The sequence below is a fragment of the Lutjanus erythropterus genome, chromosome 9, assembly GCF_056507025.1.
Source record: "Lutjanus erythropterus isolate fLutEry1 chromosome 9, fLutEry1.hap2, whole genome shotgun sequence".
Classification (NCBI taxonomy): domain Eukaryota; kingdom Metazoa; phylum Chordata; class Actinopteri; order Lutjaniformes; family Lutjanidae; genus Lutjanus; species Lutjanus erythropterus.
In genome coordinates, this window is record NC_139325.1 from 18,840,773 (window position 1) to 18,864,237 (window position 23,465).

The following is a 23,465-nucleotide window of genomic DNA, read 5'->3' on the forward strand; positions in this document are numbered from 1 at the left end:
AGGCGAAGGCCGTACCAGGTTATACGCTCAGCCTGTTGTGTAAGAGCAGTGTAAAGAGATAATACTCTTTGCTCAAGACAAGCTTTTAGACTGTACTTTCACCGGTCATCATTAACACAGTTATCTTCAAATCCCTACATCACAAACAACAGTGTCACAGTTTGCTCTGAGATTAATGGGGCATAGATCCTCTTTGAAGGTTTTAAAGCATAAAATGTGAGATTTCCCTATTCAAATGTCTAAATATGCTAATCTATGTTACATATTTTGTTGAGTTCTGTACTTATGTCATCCCAAATGTTTCAAACAATGTTAAAACCACTGACATAGAGTGGACAACATGACAGCTCCCCAAAAGTGAAGCTTAAAAAAATCTTGATTGCCCCCTGGTGGCTGGCTGCAGTATAGATCATAAAACCAACCCTCTCCATTTTATCAGATAATTAAAAAACAAAAACAAAACATACATCTGTTACGTTTCTCCGTCATTTTAGGTAGTTCTTATCACACTGATGTCTGTTCAGGAGTTAATTTCTCTTATAAGTTTGGTTGTAATTAGTTATTTGAAGTTATAAAAAGCAAGGTTTGACATCATGATGGCTGAGCGACATTTACTGCACTCACTGTACATCAGCCATAGCATGACGACAACAACTCCCATTATCCCATGCTACTTCATAATGTCATCAAACTATGTCTTTTGTTATTGTTTTCATGTGAGAGAGACTCCTAGCAGCAGAACTTACATATTGTGCTGTGAACAGACTGTTGTTCACTTTACCTTTAGGGCAGACGTTTAGGTTTTCCAGCCAATACTGTCTGTAATGATATACAATTATGTTCTAGAGCATCGCTGTCTACATAAACTGTGTCCATATAAAATGTTGGGTATGAGTACATTTCTAGACAGAGAAATCCAAACCAATTTAAACCTCAAGTCTTCCCCACTGACATGTGATCTAACTTCAAACACAAAGTGTTGCAACTTGCATCTGTCTTGTCTTCGGTTCCCACAACCATCGAGAGATCCAGCAGCACCAGGGACGTCTCGCAGATCTGAACTGGAGCGGGGCTTCGTTCCCGGTGGACTGTGGGAGTAAAAGCTTTCATGCCTTGCAGTTCTGGGAGTGTGTTTCCCTCCTGGAAGATATTTTCTGTGAAAACAGTCTGTAAGTGATTGCTTCCAAGAAGTTGTCAGAGATGATATATAAACACATTTTTACAAGGGTATACCAAGGACCTTGTAGAAAACACTTGCTCGAGTAATCACGAGTAATTTCATTCCCTGAATGTTTGTCTAACTGACCTCAGCTAACTCACTGTATATACCGCAAGACCCAAAGAACGGCTGTGAGCAGCACAGACTTGTGCAATTACAGGCTCAAGTCATTTTAAAGAATATCATTCCAGCTCCTTATTAGGTTAGTTTAGTATCACTTCAATCACTGGGTGTCTGCATTTCTTGGAAAACAACCCTGACAATCTCAACATACATACTTTCACAATAAATGTCTCTGCAAACAGGTTCCTCAGACAGAAGAAGGGAAAATACTCCTGAACATGCTCAGTGTTATGTAATGTTACTGAAACAGGAGGGTAAAGATTTGCTGTACATAGCAAATAGAAACAAATGTGATGGTCAGTACAATATTACTGTTTTCAGTGCAGAAGGAAATCTAAAGTTAAATCTTATGAAAAGATATGAGCTATGGAGTCTTAGGATTGCAATAAAACAGAATAAATCTGTAAAGAAAAAAGAAGACTAAATATAAATATAAATATAAAGAAGACTAAATGAAGAATAAATACATAAATAAATAATAAAGACAAATAACAAAACATAAAAGATTAATTTTAAGCATTTTCTTTTCTTTTCACATGTATTTGTTTATCTATTTCTGTATATATTTATTAATTTTATGTTATATTAACAGAAATAAATGTAAACCTCAGAATAACTATAATAATAATAATAATAATGATATAAATTAATTTTTTTGTTAGTCTTTTGCAGATGTATTCTTTTTTATGGCACTCCCTTGACTCCATATTGATCATGTGAAGTTGAGTTCTAGTCTTGCATCACAGCGTCCTCTTGTGGCAAACACGTATAATCAAATCCAGGAACAGATTTCTACCAAACTAACTTCATTTTGTAAACGAAAGTGAAAACCCTGCCTGATGTTCACTCCACATCTGCGCACTGACTTCAGACTAAACTTCCTTTTAAAATAATATTGTATGAATCTGTGTTTGCGAGTGCTGAAGTTGTGAGTGAGGTAATAAACATGATCCAGTGTCAGGCTGCACTTTGGCACAGCAACAGCTTGCACTGCAGCGCAAATTCAGTTGGAGTCGCTGAGTGACTGCTTGAAACGTACAAATGAGGAAGTATTTACAGAGTTTAATACTTTGAAATAACTTGGCATCAAATCGCCTTGAGAACTGGACATTTGTGTTGCCACATGTGTCCACTTGAGCGTCTATATTTAGTTGTTGTCATGTGTGGAGCAGCAGGTCAGCTGGTGTCCCGCAGCAGGACACGCCTCTGGGCTGAATGGAGCACGCTGCCGTGCGTAAAGTCCGACCTGCAGCGGAACCAAACTTGTTTTTACTTTAACATTTCACGGTTTTTAATAAGAATATAATCGACATCATTGATCCATTTTTAATCGAGTAAATGCAGCGATGACGCGAGAGGAAGATCTCATCCGGATTGCAAAAAAACTGGACAAGATGGTGTCTAGAAATAACACGGTGGGTGACAGAGACAGGCTGTTTTTTTGACACCCACAGGTGGCGCGTTGTCCTCCACCTCGTGTTGAGTGTGCAAAGGGCCGCGAAGGTCTCTGATTGAAATGAAATGGTTTGACGATATGTTTGATTTCTGACTGTGTATTTGTAGGGTGTGCATGTGTGTAACATGAAGCTGACTGTACTGTAACAAATGGTCAACAGGTGTTTGGCGCCGTTTTGCACACTTTGCTCTCGCAAGACGTTTCTGTCCCCGAGTGTCCAGCAGCGACTTATGGGTCAGGCTCTGTCCACTTGTTGATAACCTTTTGCAGATCACCTGCTGGTGTTCGTATTAATCAGTGACTCATGCAAGAGAAAGTAAACACCGCGGCCTGTGGGCAAGGTCGAGTGTGTGTGTGTGTGTGTGTGTGTGTGTGTTGTGACTGGCTCTGCAAACAGGACGTTGTTCCATGGCGGTCTGCACACGCTCTGCAGACGATCCTGAAGAAGGCAATAAAAACTATAAAAACTACGCTTTTTGATGTGTGATTAGAATAAGGCAAACTGTCGAAGACGTGCTCATTATGATATATTCTATGAATTCATGGAATCAATGATCATTTGCTCGAAAACATTGATAAAAACCTAAGAATACAGAAGTGAAACTGTTGCTGCGTACTTATCAGATTGTGATTTCTCTTTAAATCCTTCTATTTGCTTGCAGCCCCTTTCGTTTTCATTACAGACTTCGGTAACACTTTACAATAGAACTACCTTTTTAAATGAATTGTAAATGGTTTGTTATTAGCTCATACATTAGGTGTATAAGTCATTAGTAAGCAGTTATAAATAAGTTATAACACAGTTTTCATATATCGATGTGGCCTCACTATCTGGCAAGATCCAGTTACTGCTTACTACTAATTAATCTTACTAATGACTCACTACCATTTATATCTGGCAAAATTATTGTAAAGTGTAGAATGGTAGATGCTTGTATGAATTGGTACTGTATGAAGTGGTAAATTCATATATTAATCAAATGAAACATTTGACTTCTCAAATATGCTGACGGTGATTAAATGCTGCTAATTTAACAGTTAAAAGTGGGCTCACTAATTGGCAAGCAACAGGTCACTGTTGCCCTTTTTATCTAATGTGTTGTAACAGCCTATTAACGATTTATAAAGTGTTTATAACCAAAAATAACCCACATTTCCAAATAAACACATTCCAGGTTTCCAGGTTAAAAGTTTAAATTATGTTGACGTGTTGTGTGTGCAGGAGGGCGCCATCGACCTGCTGAGGGAACTGAAAGGTTTCAATATGACACTCAAACTTCTCCAGGTAGGCTCTATTATGTAAGGGAAATTGTACTCACTGTACATTATTCTGCTTATCTAATGGCTATTTACTAAGATATCAATCAGTGAGAATCAGTAATATGATTTGATTGCTCCTCCAGAGTCTATGATCAGAACCGTGTCCATAGCGATTGTCTGTTGAGCAGAAGTAACAGATCATAAAATGCCATAATTGACCAATCAGAATTGAGTATTCAACAAAGTTGCATAATAAGTATGGGATAATATACAGTGAGCAGGTTTATTATTGTAAAATAAACCCCAACAGGGTGGTTCTTGAATCACCCTTATTTTTTCAAAAATAATCTCTCACTGTACATTATCCAACATATTACATGGCTATTACTAAAATAATATTAATAATAATAATGATAATTTGATGCAAAAATCAATTTGAGAATCATTTTATTTATTTAAAAATGACTGATTGGTTTTGCCCCTCCAGGGTCAATTTCAGTTCATTCACTTTATTGGCACGCATGTTTGCTGAAGAATATAAAGCATTAAGGACAATATTACATAACATAAAGGCCTTATAGTACATTGTCACCATAATGACAATGACATAATTATTGCCATAATAATATGTAATAATAATAATAATAATGATGATGATGATGATGATGATGCTGTCTCAGAGCTCTAATACTCAGAAATAACAGACCTAAAAATTGACTAATCAGAATGAAGTATTTCAATACGCTGCAAAATAAAGTAGATTTATGTACATCTGAAGTTTATATCAGAGTGCAGTTTTTCCATTTAAACCCATTCACTAATAGGAAACAATGCAAGAGTAAATAATTTAACACAGATCTTACACCAACATGGCAAATGTCTGATTATAAAGCTCTCAGTGTACACTTACATGTGTTTGCTTGTTTAAGGAAACAAGGATCGGCATGTCTGTCAACGGTATCAGGAAGCACTGCACAGACGAGGAAGTAATTGCCTTGGCTAAGGTCCTCATTAAAGACTGGAAAAGACTTCTGGGTACTTGATTTGATACACAATTTACAGACAGTTAAAAGGACATTTCACCCCAGAATCAAAAATGCATATGTCTTCTCTTACCTGTAGTGCCATTTATCCATCTAGATTGTTTTGGTGTGAGTTGCTGAGTTTTGGAGATATTGACTGTAAATATATCGATATGCTTCCTTCTGCATGGTGAGATAGTTGTTGGGGTTAATTCTGTAGAAAGAAAACAGTTTTTACATAAAACTGCTCACAACGAGGTCTGTGGATTATCTTTAGGAAATGGGTCACAATTTCTGAAAGAAGCATTGCTGTGCACAAGATGAGTGCCATCTAGTTCCGTTATATTTGAGAGAAGACAGAAACCTCTACAACCAATATATCCTAACTCTGCAACTTCCACTAAAGCTGTCTAGATAGATACATAGCAGTACAGTAAGAAGAAAAATATGGTTTTGATTTTGGGGTGAATCGTCCCTTTAAATAGTAGTTTGTGCAATAAATACATCAGTGATCTAACTGATTTGCTGATATGATTCACTCAAACACTCTCACAGACTCTGGCCACTCTCATTCTGAGAAACCATCTGATATGAAGAACGGTTTGGTCGCCAGCAAAGCAGCCATGTCTCCAGACAGCTCCCCATCTGAGACACAGAGCAGGTCAGTACATTCTTCACAGGCAACATGATATTTAAGGAAGCAGAGAAATAAAATTAAGGTCAATAGCAGCACACCTGCAACACCTGCCCGCTGTCAGAACTAGAGTGTGAATGTGACCAAAGTTGCATGAAATAATGATGAAAGTGCAGACATTCAGTAAAATGGTAAGATGTTTGTCACATGTGCCACATAAGACCTACTGTATGTATGTTCAGATGTTTCTGCATTGTGACACTTGAAAAATAGCTCAACCCAAGATGCAACAAAATCTATGTCAAAAAGCACTCAAGCAATGAAAAGATGAAAGAAAGTGTCAGGAGACTGCCTGGAGGCGACCCTGTGGCAACATATCCAGACGTAAATTCATCATTATTTCAGAATGATGTAAAACTGTGTAAATATATTTGTTTGTTTATTTGTTATGGAAGCTTTTAAATCCTTCTAGTTTCCACCTCTTCGTCATTTAAGGTGCATTGCATCATAATTTTGAAGTACATTTTTTATACAGCTGTATGCAGTATTTTAAGCCCCAGATCTCTCAAGTGTCCAGACAGGACAATGATTAGAATAAGAATGAATGAAAAAAAGAAAACGGCATGTGCATTAATAAACACAATGTGATGGATGCTGGATTATGAAAATACTTGAACAGAGAAGAAAAGATCTTTCTTTTTCTAGAGTCAGATTAAAATCCATTAAAGAAGCATCAAATATATTCATATGTTCTAAGGCAGGTGTAATTGATGGTCTGTGGGGTGTATGTGTTTGTTTGGATATTACTGAGAGCAGATTAAGACATCAGAAATTTACCTTAATGGGATGGTTTGGATTATTTGATGTGGGGTTGTGTGAGGTACCGACCAAACTCCATCGATGAAATCACTAATATTTCCTCACAGAACATGGGAGTTGCTGGTCAACCGCAGCCTTGATGTTTTGTGTGACTTTTGTGTTTTAAAGGGTTAGTTCAGATTCACCAAAGTCACAACCTAACACAAACAAAGTAATAACATACTGTATATTTAGTGTAAAGATGGTATTGTTTCATTCCATTGATAATAATGGGTGCCCAAACCAACATAATTCACTCACTGGATATCGGACTAATGTCACCGTTCCACAGAGATTCAATAGTATGATGTTTTCATATATTATAAATGTGTAATAATGCAATTTTAAACTCAGTAACTAAACAGTTATACTAAAATATGCATTATTTCCCGGTTAGACACACAGGCACAGCTTGTGCTGCACTGTGAATGCACCCTAACATAACACGAGACAGTCGGCAACTGAGTAAGCTGGTAACTGTTGGCTAACTCAGAGTGCAATCTTGTGGGCTGCAGAGACAGTGGTACGGCCAAATGGTTAAATTACAGTGAAATAAAAAAGGGGGTAATTTACAAAGCTAGTAATTTGTATAAATGTGGTCGAAGATTCACATAAATGAAAAATGTCAAATTAAAATTCATAATTTTAATGACTAGTTACAGTTAATAATAGTTTAGTAGCAGGAAACCCTTTCTGGTCATCTCTCCAATCACAGAAGAGCTTTCTCCTTTTTTTTTTTTGTCATGTTATATTGTGTCTTTTTTCCATAGGTAGGCATTCAGCTTGAGATTGAGAATCCCTGGGATAACTCAATATGTCCTTAGTTTGGAGATAGAGTTTTTTAGTCTTAAACCACAGAAAAGCAACTTGTAATCAGTATCGACAGGTATCCAAATTCAGGTATTGGAAATGGAACAAATGAAAAAATGTGGACTGGAGCATCTCTAGTTGACTTTTAACCCCCCACCTCATTAATAATTACAGCCTGGATTACTAGCTGTTTTTCTGTGAACTCAATGCTCCTTGTGCAATTTATGTTAAGAGTGCAGAGGTTTTTGCATTTTAAAAAAGTCTCTCTCTTACAGTGAAAGCAAAACTCATGATTAACTCTGCAAGCTCATCAAATGGAGTGTCAGGGTGTTTTACTCAATCTGAATCCTGTCAGAATGAGGCTAAATTGCTTTACAACCACAAACCTGACCTAGGTGAAACCGGTCAGTGTTTATTGGCTCTTGAACAGAGGTGAAAATTATACTTCCTTTGTTTGTGTTAGTCACAGGAAACTGGACGTCGAACCGAAACAGGACTCAGATCCTGACAAAAAGCACTCCGATAAAATCAGAAAAGAAAAACATGATGATGAACACAAAAACAAAAAGAGACATGTGGATGACCTCAGCAATGAGAAGTACCTGGAGGAGCCCCAAAATGAGAAACACCCCCAAGAAATCAAAAAAGAGAAGAATCTAGAAGAACTCAGAAAACAAAGATCAGTGGAAGAAATAGATAACAAGAAACAGAAGCACCTGGAGGAGCCCCAAAATGAGAAACATCCCCAAGAAATCAAAAGAGAAAAACATCTAGAAGAACCCAAAAAACAAAAATCTGCTGAGGAAATAGATACCAAGAGGCCGAATCACCTGGAGGAGCCCCAGAATGAGAAACATCCCCAAAAAATCAGAAAAGAAAAGCATCTAGAAGAGCTCAGAAAACAAAGACCTGTGGAGGAAATGGATAACAAGAAACAGAAGCACATGCAAGACCTGCCGAATGAGAAACACAAGCCAGAACCGAGGAGAGAAAGACCTTTTGAGGAACCAAGAAAGAGACATGTGGAAGAAGTCAGAAAGGAGAAACACCCCGAGGAGCCAAAGAGGCACAGCTACATCGATGACATGAGGAAGGACAAACACAAAGAAGAAAACAGACATGACAGGCCGACATACACACCGCAACGAGAGAGACCGCCATTTGAACCCCAGAGAGAGAAACCTGCTGACGTTCACAAACCGATGTTTGAAAGGTGAGAGAAAAGTGGCTCCAAAAACTGGTAACTGCCCATCAGAAACATCCAACAGAGCGTTCAGCTTGAATTATTTTTTTCAGGAGAGGAGTGTTGGACAGCAGTATTCTGTATCCCAGTCGGTTCCCCTCTCCTCCTCGACCTGCTCGGCCTCCTCTCCTGATCAAACGCCCCTCTCTAGAGCTGAAAAAAGACAGGTCAGGACTCTCACACCGCCTGAGCTGAAGAGCGTGACAAACTGAAAGGTTGCTGCTGATGCTGCATGACATAACCGTATCTGAGTCATTCATATGCACTGACATTTGTTCTTGCAGTTTTATAACTGGACTCACTGCTTAATAGGACACCTGCTGTGCATGATGCATGAGCTATGATGGGTCAAGTCAGGTGTGTCTTTATTGAAAGGATTTAGCATGAATTGCATGCGACACCATCAGGGACTTCTGAGTTACAGCGCTCTGACCTGTGCTGTTGTGACATTTGTCCAGGAAGGACGGTAAAGACTCTTCCTCCCGGCATCCTCGTCCTCATCATGCTTCTGGTCCCACCTCTCCTCCGCCCAAGAGACCGTCACTGGAAGTGAAGAAAGAGAGGTCAGGCGTGCATGGTGCATGTTTGTCAAACAATTTTTGAGCTGGTTTGCTAGATAGCACCAAGGCTCTAAGGATCTTGAACATAACCGGCTCAAGAATCAGAGATAACTTTGTGGAAAAGGGCTCGACTTGGGCTTGAGCCAGATTCAAGTCACAAATTTTGGTTTAGACACCTTGAAAGCACTTTAAAAGTGACTTATCTTAAAAATCTGTACAAAACCTGAGTTTTACTGCTGAGAAGTGTGAGATTTTAAGGGAAAACTCAAACAAATGTTGATTTGCACATCAGGAAATTTCCACCGGACCCAAATGCTCCAATCGCTCCTCTTCCTCTCCATCTTCATCCTCCTCCACCAAGGTTAGGGTCTGCATGTCCACTGCATTGCCTCACATTAATAGCCATTCTCATTGTGAAGTGATTTAGATCAACTCAAAGAACCTACTGACCCCAGCACTCCTCTTGGCCTGGGACTTTACGTGTGACTCGACATGAGACTTTACTTGGGACTAATCAGTGTTGACTCGGTACTTTTCAGTCTTGACCTTGGGCTTTACATGGGACTTGAGTGAAATGTGTTGAGACTTGTGACTTGCAAATCAAAGACTCTAATGTAGACAATGTGAATGTGCTTGAAAAGTGTTTGAAATTTAAGGGGAAAACTCAAACAAATGTTGATGTTCACATCAGGAAATTTCCACCGGACCCAAATGCTCCAATCGCTCCTCTTCCTCTTCATCTTCATCCTCCTCCACAAAGGTCAGGCTCTGCATGCCCACTGCATTGCCTCATATTAATAGCTGCTCTCATCACAAAGTGATTCAGCTCAGCTCAAAGGTGTACTTTTATTTAGAAAAGAGCCACCTGACCCCAACGCACCTCTTCCTCCTCTTCCTCTTCACCTTCACCCTGCGCCTCCTTCAAAGCGTCCCTCGCTGGATGGGAAAAAGGAAAGGTCTGGATCAGATGAGTTCTCATTGCAGACTGCATGCACTCACTGCCGCGTTGGTTATTTTGGAAAAATAAACCCGTAATTTCATTTGGCGTTTCTTCTCCTCTGCATTGAATCCTTGTGTTGTTTGTCACAGCAGGAAGGAGTCATCAGACTCTAAACCTCCTTCACAGAAGAAGATGTCAGATCACGTGAAGAAAGACAGGTCTGGATCTGGGAATTATTCTGTCTTGTTCATCGCAGAAAAATCTCTGTTGTTGCTGTTGTCTCTGGAGGATCAGTGACCTCAGACTTTAATCTGTTTTTCCTTTGTTTTACACAAAATATTGACACAATAAAATGTCAGCACATGGGAGCAATGCAGAGTCAGTCAATGATTAATATTTTTCATTTTACATGACTACAAAGGAAATGCCAAATAACTACACTACACAAGTTTGAAACCTTAAGGTAATTTATGCAACCAGGCTCTGATATATTATAAAGAAATCTCTGGACATTTACATCTTTAGTTCAAGCTGGTGCACAGTAACTCACTGTAAAAGGAGTCTAGTAGCAAACATATTTTGTTGCTACAAAGACTGTTTTCTTTCTGCAGGAAAGACTCATCGGAAAGCAAAGTGTCCAAAAAACACTCCGATGAAGCCAAGAGAGACAGGTTGGCGAGTCATGAGTGTGGAAATGCTTGTTAAGGTCGCTGTGGGTGTGACACGTGGTGGTTGTGTGGTTCAGCTTGAGCTTCGTCAGACAGCTCATTGTTGGTTTTCAGTGTATGAGGAGCTTGCCTTTTTACACTTTTACCGTTCTGTGAGTGGATTTGTTTGAGAGTCAAGCAAATGTTTCCTTCTGTCAGGAGCGATTCATCTGACTCTAAATCACCACCTCCGAAAAAGCCCAGTGTGGATGTCAAAAAAGAAAAACACAGGTGTGCAGGAGCAGGAAAATACACTGTACTTTGATTTATGCTGCTTCATGCTCGACATAATCCCACGTGTGTATTTTCTTTCTGTAAACATGGTGTCAGTGTCACAAGTCTTTTTCTCTTTTGTTCCAGGAAGGACTCCAGCGACTCGAAGCCTGGCCAACCTGTGAAACGTCATTCAACTGACTCCAAACCCGACAGGTAGGACTTAAAACCTCCCTCATGCTTGGAAAGGGGACGGAAATGAATAATGCCAACGATATCAGATTTACTAAAAGTGTCTCTGATTGTAGGCGAGAATCCACTGATTCAAAGAAAAGCAGCTCACCACCAGCAAAGAAGCTAACGGCTGAAAGGTGAATGAAACCGTCAATGAAATTTCACTAAACCGCTGAACATGTGGAAGAAGAGTTTATATGTTATTAGAGTTTCACAGGTTTGTTTCAATTAACAGCATGAAGATGATTATATTGACTTTGTTTTATAGGAGAGAGTCTCACGGCTCTAAGACCTCTCAACCTGGACCTCCACAGAGGAAGCCTTCTACTGACAACATCGAAAGGTAATTCAATCAGAATTTTTAATACAGATTTATAGAAAGGTCATTATAATAAGTGTGAGTTAGTCAGTAATAAGGCCTTTATAAGTCTTAAATAAATGCTTATTAACATTATTATGTGAATAAGGCTATATAAGTGTTGATAATAGCATCATAATCAAGCTTATTGTTAAATTATTAGACATTTATAAGTACTTATTAGGAACATGTTAACAGACTGCTTAAGAACATCAATAAAAGTTTTATGAGCTCCTTACAATTGTTTTATAGGGAACTTACCCATTATGTCACTAAAAATCCTCTACTAAGCTTTTTTTGTTGTTGTTTTATTAAGATGAATGCATATTTTATTGTGTATTTATTAGCAATAAACATGTTTATGTTGCCTGTTTGTAATGCTTTTATAAACAACTTTAAGAAACTTGGGCTTTTATTGATGTTCTTAAGCAGTCTGTAAACTGATAACAAGTTTCCTGCTTTTAGTTTAGTGAAATCGATCAATAAACATGATTATGATGATAGTACGGACACTAATACAGTCATATAACATGAAATAATGTTAAGAAGCATCTTGCAAGGCCCTATTAACTATTAATTAAAGCTCATTACAAGGACCTTAATTATAGCGTCACCTTGTTGTTGTTGTTGTTTTCTCAATAATCAGTCTCGTGAAATAGAAGACTGATCCCAATGAATTAGGGAATTATCACATGACTCTGCTGTTTCAGTTCAGCTTGGCCATTAAGTGTTTTAGGATCTTTTATTTTTCAGGGTCTACAGCCCCTAACTTTACTGTTTGGTTCAGTCTCATGGCTTCCTTCAGCCTTGTGTCTAGAAGCAGTCATGTTAATCCTCAGCAGCACTGAAGTGGTGTTTCACGCTACCTGCCCGGCACCAAACAACACAACACACGCTTATGTTTTGTACATCTGTTTAGTAAAATTGAATTTTTAAATTTAACATAATTAAAAAATGTTCTTAATAAGGTCTAGTAGTGGACACGTCTCCCTCCTGAGGTCAGACCAAATACTCCAGATGTGACACTTATACTCTCTGCTCTGCGTCCTTTTCTCCAGAAAGGGCAAAACCGAAACCCCTAAAACTCCCACCACCCCGACCAGCCCCATGTCTCCCAGCTTCAGCTCTGCTGGGGTTCCACTGTCCCCTCACCTCGCTACCGGAGACTCTATCAGAGACAAGTGCATTGAGATGTTGGCAGCTGCCCTGCGCACAGACAGTGAGGCTAAAATTACGCTTTGTCACCGAGAGCACACACTACACATGCTAATATTTCTAAATATGCTGACAACGGAACACAGACTACGTACAGCAATATCCTACATAAAGATCACACACAAGTATCCCTGTGATGTGCAGGTTAACATGAATATTTTCTGGTCTTCACAGATGACTACAAAGATTTTGGAACTAACTGCGACAGCATGGCTGCAGAGATTGAAGATCATATCCTTTAATTTAGTCAATTATTTGTTGTTTTGACTGGTTTGACCATATCTCTAGACAATTCAGTGATGATCCAAATGGAAAGTATTTCATATGACATCATTACCATGATCAGATCTCCCTTGACTGCACGGTTGCACATATCTACCAGGAGATAAAGGCCACGGATATGAAATATAAAAACAGAGTCCGCAGCCGCATCAGCAACTTGAAGGACCCAAAGAACCCTGGACTTCGCAGAAACGTACTTGCAGGGAGCATCGAATTGAGCCGCATCGCCTCCATGTCTGCTGAGGTACAGAACGCTGCACCTGCACAATAAACCACTGATGAGCTCCACACTTACAATTCTGCACACTGTCCCCTCTGCTCCATCTTTTCTCACACCTCCTGTCTTCGTGTAGGAAATGGCCAGTGATGAGCTGAAGCAGCTGAGGAACGTTCTCACCCAGGAGGCCATCAGGGAACACCAAATGGCCAAAACTGGCGGCACCACCACCGACCTGCTGCAGTGCGGCAAGTGCAAGAAGAAGAACTGCACCTACAACCAGGTAAACACACCTATGAGCATTAACATACAGACACGGGTTTCAGCAAAAAGTGCTATTTGCTTCTGCACATTGACGAGTTCCAGTAAAAATAGGTAGGTAAGGAGAGAGTTGTCGCAGTAGCCAATTGCAAAGAAGAAGTGTTAACGCAAGGTCCCCACAGACGTTCAGCTATAGCGGTCCACAGGTGACAGGGCGAGTGTGCTATAATAGAAGAGGTTTTCCTAAAATACAGAGTTGTCATGAGGAGTCCTACACACAGTGTTAGAGTTATGAGAAGCCAGTGGATAGAGCAATTATCTCTTTGTTTTAATGAGTGCAGAAGGAAAACAAGCTGGAATAATGCTGTGGTATTACATCTGCTTTGATGGTACCATGAGTGTTTTATAAATTTTGTGCACATTCAAGCACCATCTTTCACATGAATGGAAGACTTACTGTAACCAGTCTGTAATTTTCAGCGCTTGTTCCTTAATTAAGCAATTAGGAGTAAGTGATAGTGTTTCAGTTTTATTCAGTTCTTCTCCACATTATGTCAGCACTTCTTTGCACTGTAATTTACTGTTTACAGCTTACCAAACCTTCTATATATGTGTGTGTGTCTGTGTGTGTGTGTGTGTGTGTGTGTGTTTCAGGTGCAGACACGCAGTGCTGATGAGCCAATGACCACATTTGTTCTGTGTAATGAGTGTGGTAACCGCTGGAAGGTAAGTAAGTCCCCAGCCTTTGTTTCAATAACTCATATCTTTTCTTGAACAATTAAAAAAATACTTTTTTTCTCTTTTTCAGTTCTGCTGATGCCTTCCAGGTGAAGCCACATTATTTTTTTCTGAGCATTTTGAACTGCATATTTTCTATAATGGGAGGGGGGGAGGGAGTTTATAAATTATTGCAGCTAGTGATTTAAACAGCTAAAAGTGTTCTTACGATTTTTACTTGAAATTTTGAGATTTCTAAGCATGTGCTAATAACCAGGGTTTGCTTTATATGAACTGAAGACTGAGCATGAACGTCGGTTTGATGATTGTTGGAACAATGATTGATGGTCGTGGTGCTGTCGCTATCCAGCCAATATGCTATGTCATACTACAGCTGTTCACTTTGTATATAACTGATACCAATAAAACTGCATAAATCTTCAGAATGACAGTTTTTTAAACTCACAATTAATAAAAACAAATTGTCAGTCAGTCTTACATTAAGAGTCATTTCCCACATTGTTTTCATCACCATATCATTATTCTTTCCTTTTAAAACATTTTGTTTAAATTGGTGATGAACTGTGACAAACAAAGAGTGACCTAGAAGATAAAAAGATTAATGGACATACACTAATGATTTAAGAATTGTTTAGATCAGGGGTTCACACACTTTTTCAGCTCTGTGTCTCGCAGGAACCCAAATATATAAACACACATGATGAATTGCTATAAACTGATGAGGAACACAAAAAAACACAAATTTAAATTATAGCTGTGTATTTAATTAGAAAACATCACAGCAATAATAAAATTTGCTGAGAGTTTTTCACCACCTCATAACAATTAATTTGAAAGGATAAGGTTTGTATGAATAAATTTAGTAACTTACACACAGTAAGTACAACAGGGGAAATTGGAGCAGATCAAAACAAGGTTTTGTCCTAAAATATTGTAGTGACGGCCCACATTTCCCATCATGCCTGGAGTGAGTAGTTTAGTAGTTAGGTTTGCTGTTTTGTCTTTTTTTAAATGTTTGCACTAGATTATTAAATTAATCTGCAGCTGTTTTGAAAATTGCTTTAAGACAAAAAGGCCAATGCTTTTTGATTTTAGCATCTTAAATGCAAATATTTTCTGGTTTCTTTTCTCTGTGACAGTAACCTGAATAGCTTTAGTTAGTGGGCAAAACAAGACATTTGAGGACGTCGTCTTGGGCTTTGGAAAACACTGATTGACTGATCAGTTTTTTTTGTTTTTTTTTGACATTTTATAGACCGAACAACAAAGTGATTAATCGAGAAAATAAACTACAATATAACTGACGATGAAAATTGTTGTTAATTGTAGCGTAGTTTGCAAATTTTGTGCAGAGGATGCTGGTTTATGTTCATAGCTTAATTGTGGATTTTGGGCTGGTTTATATTTTTATAATATTTTTATTTATACCTTTCCCCCCTAAGATTGAGAAATGTTGGTTTAGATGCATATTTCTTTCATTTTTTATTATTTTATTTTATTTTATTTGGGCATGATAACTGAGATTTACAAAAGTTCTGTACGATCTTCTGATTATCTGAAGAAAGAAAAACAATGAGTATTGTGTCTACAATCTGCACTTCATCTGCAATGCTCTAATATTGCAGAAGGGAGAAACTGTCATGTTAATAACTATGAATAAATCCAGAGTTCATCCACAGATGAAGGATGGTTTTAATGAAAATGGTTTGACCGTAGTTGTATCATGAAGTTTTTCTGTTGCACCACTGAACACATACACCAGATGGCAACAATTCATCACAACTCCAAACACCATCAGGCACCATCAGTCCTCACAGCTGAATGTTTCTCTCTTCAGGTTACCAAGTAAAAATTAGTAGCTTGTTAGTGCCAGTCACACAGAGGGAGTCTTAAAAATACGTCTTCTGATACACCTGAACAAATCATCAGTGAGTCATCCTGGAGGTGCTGCTGAACTTTAAAGTGACAATATCAACAAAACAAAGCTTTCTCATAAGATATCCTTATGTTTCTTATGTTCCTTATGTATGTTTGTGCAAATTACACACCACCAATTCTGTGTTTCTGGAGAAATTGTACTACACACAGTAAATTCAATATATAAATATTACGTGTGGTGGTAATGTGAGAAATATAGTCTGTGTGTCAGTGTAAATGACAGAAAGGAAAAGCTTCCAGCCCGGCTGCCCTCTGGCTCAGTATCCACCATCTGGTTTCCTGTGAGTTGAAATCACATTCATTTACTTCTTCTGCATCATTTCCACCATTAAAGGTCCTCTGTTGATGTACAGGCAGAGCTCGGAAAACATCAACACTGACACACTGTGTTACTCTACACTGGTGCATCGGTGCTGTGATCATCATCTCTCTCTCAGCCTGAAATCTGAAAGTCAGCAGGAAAATGTCACCTGAAGTTCAACTTAAATGTAGCAGACAGGAATAAACAGGAGTTGATGTTTTTTTAAAAAAGTAACAAAACCATGAAGCAAAATCGACTCGATTAACTGCCACACTGTTTGTACATTCTCACATAAGGAAGTAAAATAAATAATTTGTTCTGTCTGTAATAATTTGTTAATGGATTCTGCAGCATAATTCTCCATATTTTCAGTTAGTGGCAGCTGCTCTGCTCTGTGACCTCTGTGTACCACAACAGTTGGTGAGCAGATATCTGAGAAAATAAAAACTGTTGAAACAACGCTCTCCATACGACACCCCAAATGAATAATGCCCTCAAACAATGGCTAAATGTGTTCATACAAACTGAAAGTACTTTGTAAGGTCATTTCAAATTGTCTTTTAATAAAGGTAAATACAACTTCCGGGTGCCCCTATAGCTCAGTTGGTAGGGCGTATGCACTGTGTGTTGAGGCTATTAGTCCTCTGCAGCGGCTGCCTGTTCTATCCCCACCTGTAGCACATTTGCTGCGTGTCATCCCCTCTCTCTCTCCCCCTTACCTGTCACATCTTCAGCTGTCCTATCTGAGTAAAGGCAAAAAGCCCCCCCAAAAAAACAGAACAAAAATATATAAATAAGGCATGTTTCATTGTTATAAATCAGACCGGGACATATGAGCACTTTGCAAAACATCATCGCTGTGCCCCCCTGTAGAGATAGACAACTGAAGATCCTATAGATATCATGTAATATAATATATGTGTTTGGATTACAGTTTTGTCAAGTTTGTATGCATTCATTTCATGCTAAACAAACCTTTGTTTTAAAGTCTAATAATTTTGCTGTTACCCCTACCTGAACCTGAGTGTTTGTGATACTGCAATAAATTAATGTTAAATAGATAGTTTAGGTTATTTGAAGAGGCGTTGTGTGAGGTATTTATTGATAGTCAGTGTATTACCTACAGTAGATGCCAGCTGATACACACACAATTAGTAGGAGCAGAGAGGAGAACCAGCATGCAAAGTATGTGGACAGGATCAGCAACTAATTCTATCTTGCAGGACACAGGAATCTCTGATGCAGAGTTTTCTCGGTCTGTTAGTTATTTTGGGTTATTGTTTGACTTTGGTGAATCTGAAAAAACCTTTTAAAACACAGAAGTCACACAATAGCACAAACAAACTAACAGATCAAGGGAGTGGTAGACCAGTAACTTTTGTTCTGAGGTAAATTACTGTTTTTGTCAAAGGGCTCAGGTTAGTTTGGAAAGAGTGATATGTGCTAGTACTCTACTCTGTATCTCCAAACTGTGGGCATGATATGTACCTTTACAACTTGAGTTTAAGGTTGATCGGTCAGCAGGCATGCTCCTATAGTCCTCTCCTGTCCGAGTGGATCAATGACCCAACACAGTGGCCAGGCGCTGCTTAGGCTGTGTGTCTGTAAATAACCAACCTGTTAACAGACAACTGTTTTATCTTAGCCAGGCCAAAACTTAGAGACGACAGTCTGTCGCTGCTGTACTGTAACGTTATTACTGTAGTCCAACAGCCTCCCACTCAAGTTATCGCTAGTTCTCCATCAGCTGTCACCATCATTGTTCAGCTGTTTACCACACTGACAGAGAATATTCATGTATATTATGTGCCTCCAACTGTCAGTGTGAAAGCTTTGGTTATTAGAAGAATTGTTTCTAATTTGTTTTTCAGTATCATTTAAAGCCTCTGAACACCTAGACAGACATTTTCAGTTACTGTGACAGTTTAGACCTCTACTCAGGTTGACGGTGGACTCGAGCTCTGATGGGAATTTATTATGTCTCAAATCTCAGTCTGCCAATAAGAATGATAAATGAATAATGAGTAATTTGTCCCATCCTAACAGGTGCAACAAAGCTAACAGGAGAGTCAGGAAGATTTCAGTCAGTTAGTCTATACGCGCCGACACAGTCCTGACAAGAGGTCTAATCAGACAGATTAACTACAAACACCTGTGTGGGTGTTCACAGGCTTTAAATGACAGAGGCTAAATCATATTTATTGTCATCAAAAAGGAATTAACACTGCAGCTTAAATAGAAAAAAACATTTCTAGAGGATTATACTGCTTTCCTTTTGGAACTGTTTTCTTTTTCCAGGAAGGATGGGGAACCAGATACTGTGATTAACTGTGGTTTTATTTGGTGCACAGCAGTTTTTAAGCATTTTCCTGATTTTCCTTGTATTGTCAAACCATGATCTTTCTCCAAATATTTTAGCCTTTTTAATTAATCCTTATTAGCTTTTCCAATAGTGATTGTACAGCACGTGTGTCTACTTTTATGCCAATGTTGGACTTTGTGGCTTGGGGGCATCAATCTGATGGGGTCACCACAGTGAGAGATGACATTTAAAAGACCACAAGGAACACAAGCTTTAATTAATTAATTTTTTTAAATTTCCAGTTGTGGAAAAAAAATCAAAAAACAATTCTGCATATCTGTGAAACCTGCATTTGACTCCAGACTGATAAAAATCCATGGTCTGTTAATTTTGTTTCTTTTTTTTTCTTAACAAGCATTTTCAAACAATGCACATTTTTTGCATCTTAAAGATAAATTTTGACTCTATCATATATGAAAGGAATGATTGTGACAGTTATTAGCTCCATTGTACTTTAGTTTTGCTGATGTGCTGGATTTAATTATGTTGCAATATTGTTTACTGAGACATGAGTGTTTGGATGGGCCTTTTTTTCCCAATGTGACCTATTATATAAATCCATTCTAGTGTGGCATGTCACGTCATGTCAAGTAAATCAAAGACACACGCTGATGTAAACTCAGTATAGATGTTTCTGTCTCTCTTGGGATCACACATGTCGATTCATCACTAACCGCCACATGCAGGCATCGTCCAATCAGATGACTCCATCTGCTTCAGAACAATCAGACCTCAGGAGTTTAAGTGACTGTCAGTCAGGATGGATTTACTTCACTACACAGCAGAACTATTTGGGCATAATTACATCTGTGTCAGAAGAAAACAGGCATTGCAGCAGTGTTTCAACATTAACACTGCGCTCAGTGGTGTGTTAATGGCAGGTTAAACGCTGCATAATACAGCCTGCCTTGCCTTACACAGGAGAGTCACAGATTCTTTGAATATATTCGCAACTCTTGTAATTGCGTGGCAGCTCGTACTCTTGAAATCTTATTGCCTTGTGCCATCTTTGTTTGAACTGTTTCTCTGCTGTGTAATGATGAGTCTGTAACCTCTCAGCTTCCTGTTGATGCTGCATGCAGCCTCTCTATAAATGGAAATAAATCAGACTTGGTAGGCATGCAGTGTCCTCTACATAACATAATCAGTCAACCGAATAAATGTACTAAACACTTTGCCCTGCAACTATAAATATGCTTTGAGCTATATAATGATGCTGATATATTCTGAAATTTCTACTTTAGGGAAGAACAATGGTGCATTTATGGAGCTTGTCTATATAATTTCTCTCATATTTACTGTGATAAAGTAAAATAATTCAAACATGTTTTAATTTTACAAGACCACCGACTTGATTATAAATAGGTTTCTGAAGAGAAGTAGAGCAAAGAGCCACTGTGAAGCTCACAGTGTGGCGTCTATAGGCCATATATTAATCAGTGGACAGAAGTGAAGCCAAGGCAGAAGTGCCTTAAACCTAACCTACATTGTTTCTAATGGCCAGCAGGGGGCGACCCCACTGGTTTCAAAAAGAAGTCTGATTGTATGTAAAATGACCCTATTTCTCATTTGATTTATTACCTGAGTAAACCGTTTCCCAAGGAGTTTATGGTCTCAGTCACTAGTGTAAAGTCTTCTTCAATACAGCATGATATTCATTTTGTAAATTACGGGCCAATTTAAAATAAAAAAGATGATAAAGCAGGGTATCTTTTAGAGCAGTGCTACCTTGTGATTGACGAGTCATTGTCAGTGAGTCTATCCAGTGCAACACACTTAGCTCATGACACTCAGGTCAAACTGCCAAAGTAGATAGAGCTGATCAAATATGTATCAAGATTCTGTTATTATATGATCTATTTGTTGTCTAAAACATGTTTTAGAAACATATTTTAGTGCACTGTCTAAAGAATGGCACATCTGCTAAAGAGACATACAAAAAACAAGCAAGTTACAGTACATCACCCACCAGCTCCACACACTTGTCACTGCACATGCTATGGTTGCATAGAACCAAGACAGCGACCCCCAAAAATTCAAGGCTTCAAAATGTCCACAAACCAATAGGTGACATCATGGTTGGTTCACACCTGGCACTGGCCATCGGCAACTTGGTAGTGCCTGATTTGGCTGACTCCTGGCTAACCCAAATATGGGTAAACAGGTGGAGCATGGGAGGGTGGAGCTGAAGCAGCTACCTAGTGGCTAGCCGGCTGTGACATCACCCAGCTGTCACTCAAAGAGGACATTCCCTTAATTATGCAAAATTATACAAAATTATGCTTAATTGAAGCAGACGAGTTATATAAAAATTCACAGGCCTTACAATTATCTTAAGTGCCGCTTTTTGTGTCAGACTGTAAACATGTTTATCCCTGCTGGGACTAACTCACTTTTGGAGCGATGTTGGCTTCATTTTTCAGCCCCAGAGGTCATCACTTGAATCTAACTTGCCGATGTTAAATCTTCAATTTTGTTTATCCTTATGCATATGAATATGGATGGAGCCTTGTGTCCATACTCTGATTTTATTTTTTGTGTTTATGAAAATTTTCTGAAAGCTTGCAGATACAGATGCATTATTATTCTGTGAATTTCCCTAAATAGGACCAGACACATTTTGTGTTGAAGTATATCGCAGGTGCTCTCTGAGTCATCTTTAAACAATACTTGGTTTCTGTGTATGCCCTGGGACACACAATACAGAACAGACACTGAGTTGTTACTTTGAGACAGAAGTGAACCTGCTACACTCTCAGCTCTACATAAAGAAAGTCTGACTAGGGATAATTGTTAAGACAAAAGCAAGCTGTACAATATTATCTTCACAGTATTTCTTGAACACTTTCTTGAACACTTTCTTGAACATGCAGCATCAGCTTGGAGGACAGTCAGCTGCATACTTTTAAAAAGAGATCATGACTTTGTTTCTCTTCCAGCTTGTACATACTGAACATAGCAAGTGCTCACAAGGACAAGGGTCTCGACTTAAAGCCCTGTGATCTTGGTTATGTGATTTTTTCCCTGCCTCAGTAATGTATCTTAAAAGCGTTGTGCCAACCTGCTGTAAGGAAACATTATCTCCCTATGAAACTTTTCAATTTGGAACATCTGCAGCCTCTAAAGCATCTGAACCGTCTTCAGCCTTTGAAATGGTGCCATCGCTGCACTCTAAGCAGGCATGGCATCCTTTCAACCTCTGTGACTGTCTCATCCTCTGAGAAGCCTGTGATGCTCTAAAATTAAACTTTCAAAAATGCCATAACTGTTTTGAGTAGACTGCATCAGGTAATCTTTGCTCAGAAATAATAGCCTGTTCAAACAGAAAGCCAATACTTTAAAATATTTTTAAAAAATGGCATCCTCAGCTTGGCTGAAACAAGATCCGCTCTTGTGTTTGTTCAAACTAAAGGGGAATGCATTTCATCAGTGTCTCAATCAGTATTTTATTGCAGCAGAAGTAGAGGGAATTCAATAATTTTGATGCTTAATGTTCTGAGTCCTCTTTAAAAACCTTGTGAGTGGGTGTTAAAATGTTAAATGTTCACCTTTACTGTCGCTGTGTCAGATGAAAGCGTCATGGTTGAGACTTCTTAAATTGCGAGGGAAATGCACCGAGAAAAAGAGGGAATGGATGATCTATAACTCTCCAGACTCCTGTGGAGCCGACTGCCTCATTCTGAGCCTCCTGCCTTTTGCTCTCAAATAAGCAAATGCCGCTTCACCGCTTTTGCTCATGAGTGGCGGGAGGAAATGCATTTGATGTTGAGAGCTGTCAGACTGAGAAGGAATATTCACGTCCTGTATATACACCTGTCTCTTTGCTTTAGAAGTCATTCATGTAGGGAGTCAGAATCCCCAAGCCAAGAAGCTGCCTTATGACCTGCTGAATAAATAATCCAAGCACCCAGTACACTGTAGAGGGAAAACGTCAGTGGTTATTAGCCAGGAGCTTGTCCCACTTGTGTTGGGGTGGCATATGGAATGGAATGGGCCTACCAGGCCCAAGCCCAAGGGCTCAGGTTGCACCTAAACCAGAGCCTGTGAGGGAGGTCACTTGTATTAAAGGGAAAATTTAACACTTTTCATGTGAATGTCCAGTCAGTGTTGATAGTAAATGTAGCCACTTGAAACACTAAATTCCTCACTACTGCTATATTGACCATCAGAGATGTTGAAAACAGAGTTCTCCTGCTCACAGAGCCATGCCAGCAATGCCTACATGGATGCACTGCACACAAGCCTCTTACACCCACACCCATGTTGCTGTGTATGACCCCCTAGCCTATAGCTATTATGTTTATTGGCCAAAACATAGCATTAGGTGACAAAAATACTCATTTAGCCCCCTGGCTACGCAGAGGCGTAGACTAGAAATCCAAGCTGAAAGAGCCAGTGGTTCTTCCTGCAATTCATTGCTTCAATTAACTACATCAATCATCAACACTAATGGACATTCACATGGAAAAAAGTCATTTTTGTTATTTTAACTTAGCATTTTTATTTTATTTATT

The 23,465-nt window shown here is 38.8% G+C and overlaps 1 protein-coding gene across 7 annotated transcripts; it reads left to right on the forward strand.

The window, feature by feature from the left end:
* Positions 1–2,502: 2,502 nt before the first annotated feature.
* Positions 2,503–14,775, forward strand: tcea3 (transcription elongation factor A (SII), 3). 7 transcript variants are annotated; one of them, XM_084726355.1, is made up of 22 exons: positions 2,505–2,757; positions 4,021–4,083; positions 4,988–5,093; positions 5,636–5,741; positions 7,846–8,595; positions 8,679–8,792; positions 9,084–9,188; positions 9,478–9,546; positions 9,877–9,945; positions 10,040–10,141; positions 10,275–10,343; positions 10,737–10,796; positions 10,992–11,063; positions 11,193–11,261; positions 11,354–11,416; positions 11,548–11,622; positions 12,696–12,856; positions 13,027–13,083; positions 13,224–13,378; positions 13,488–13,634; positions 14,267–14,338; positions 14,421–14,775. In XM_084726355.1, the coding sequence occupies exons 1-22, from the start codon at positions 2,689–2,691 to the stop codon at positions 14,427–14,429; spliced, it is 2,562 nt and encodes an 853-aa protein (XP_084582481.1). In that variant the 5' UTR covers positions 2,505–2,688; the 3' UTR covers positions 14,430–14,775. The 7 variants fall into 7 exon arrangements, with proteins under 7 accessions (XP_084582474.1, XP_084582475.1, XP_084582476.1 ...); XM_084726348.1 differs by lacking the exons at positions 13,488–13,634; positions 14,267–14,338; positions 14,421–14,775 and having other exon boundaries at positions 2,503–2,757; positions 10,278–10,343; positions 13,027–13,246; XM_084726349.1 differs by lacking the exons at positions 10,737–10,796; positions 13,488–13,634; positions 14,267–14,338; positions 14,421–14,775 and having other exon boundaries at positions 2,503–2,757; positions 13,027–13,246.
* Positions 14,776–23,465: the final 8,690 nt, after the last annotated feature.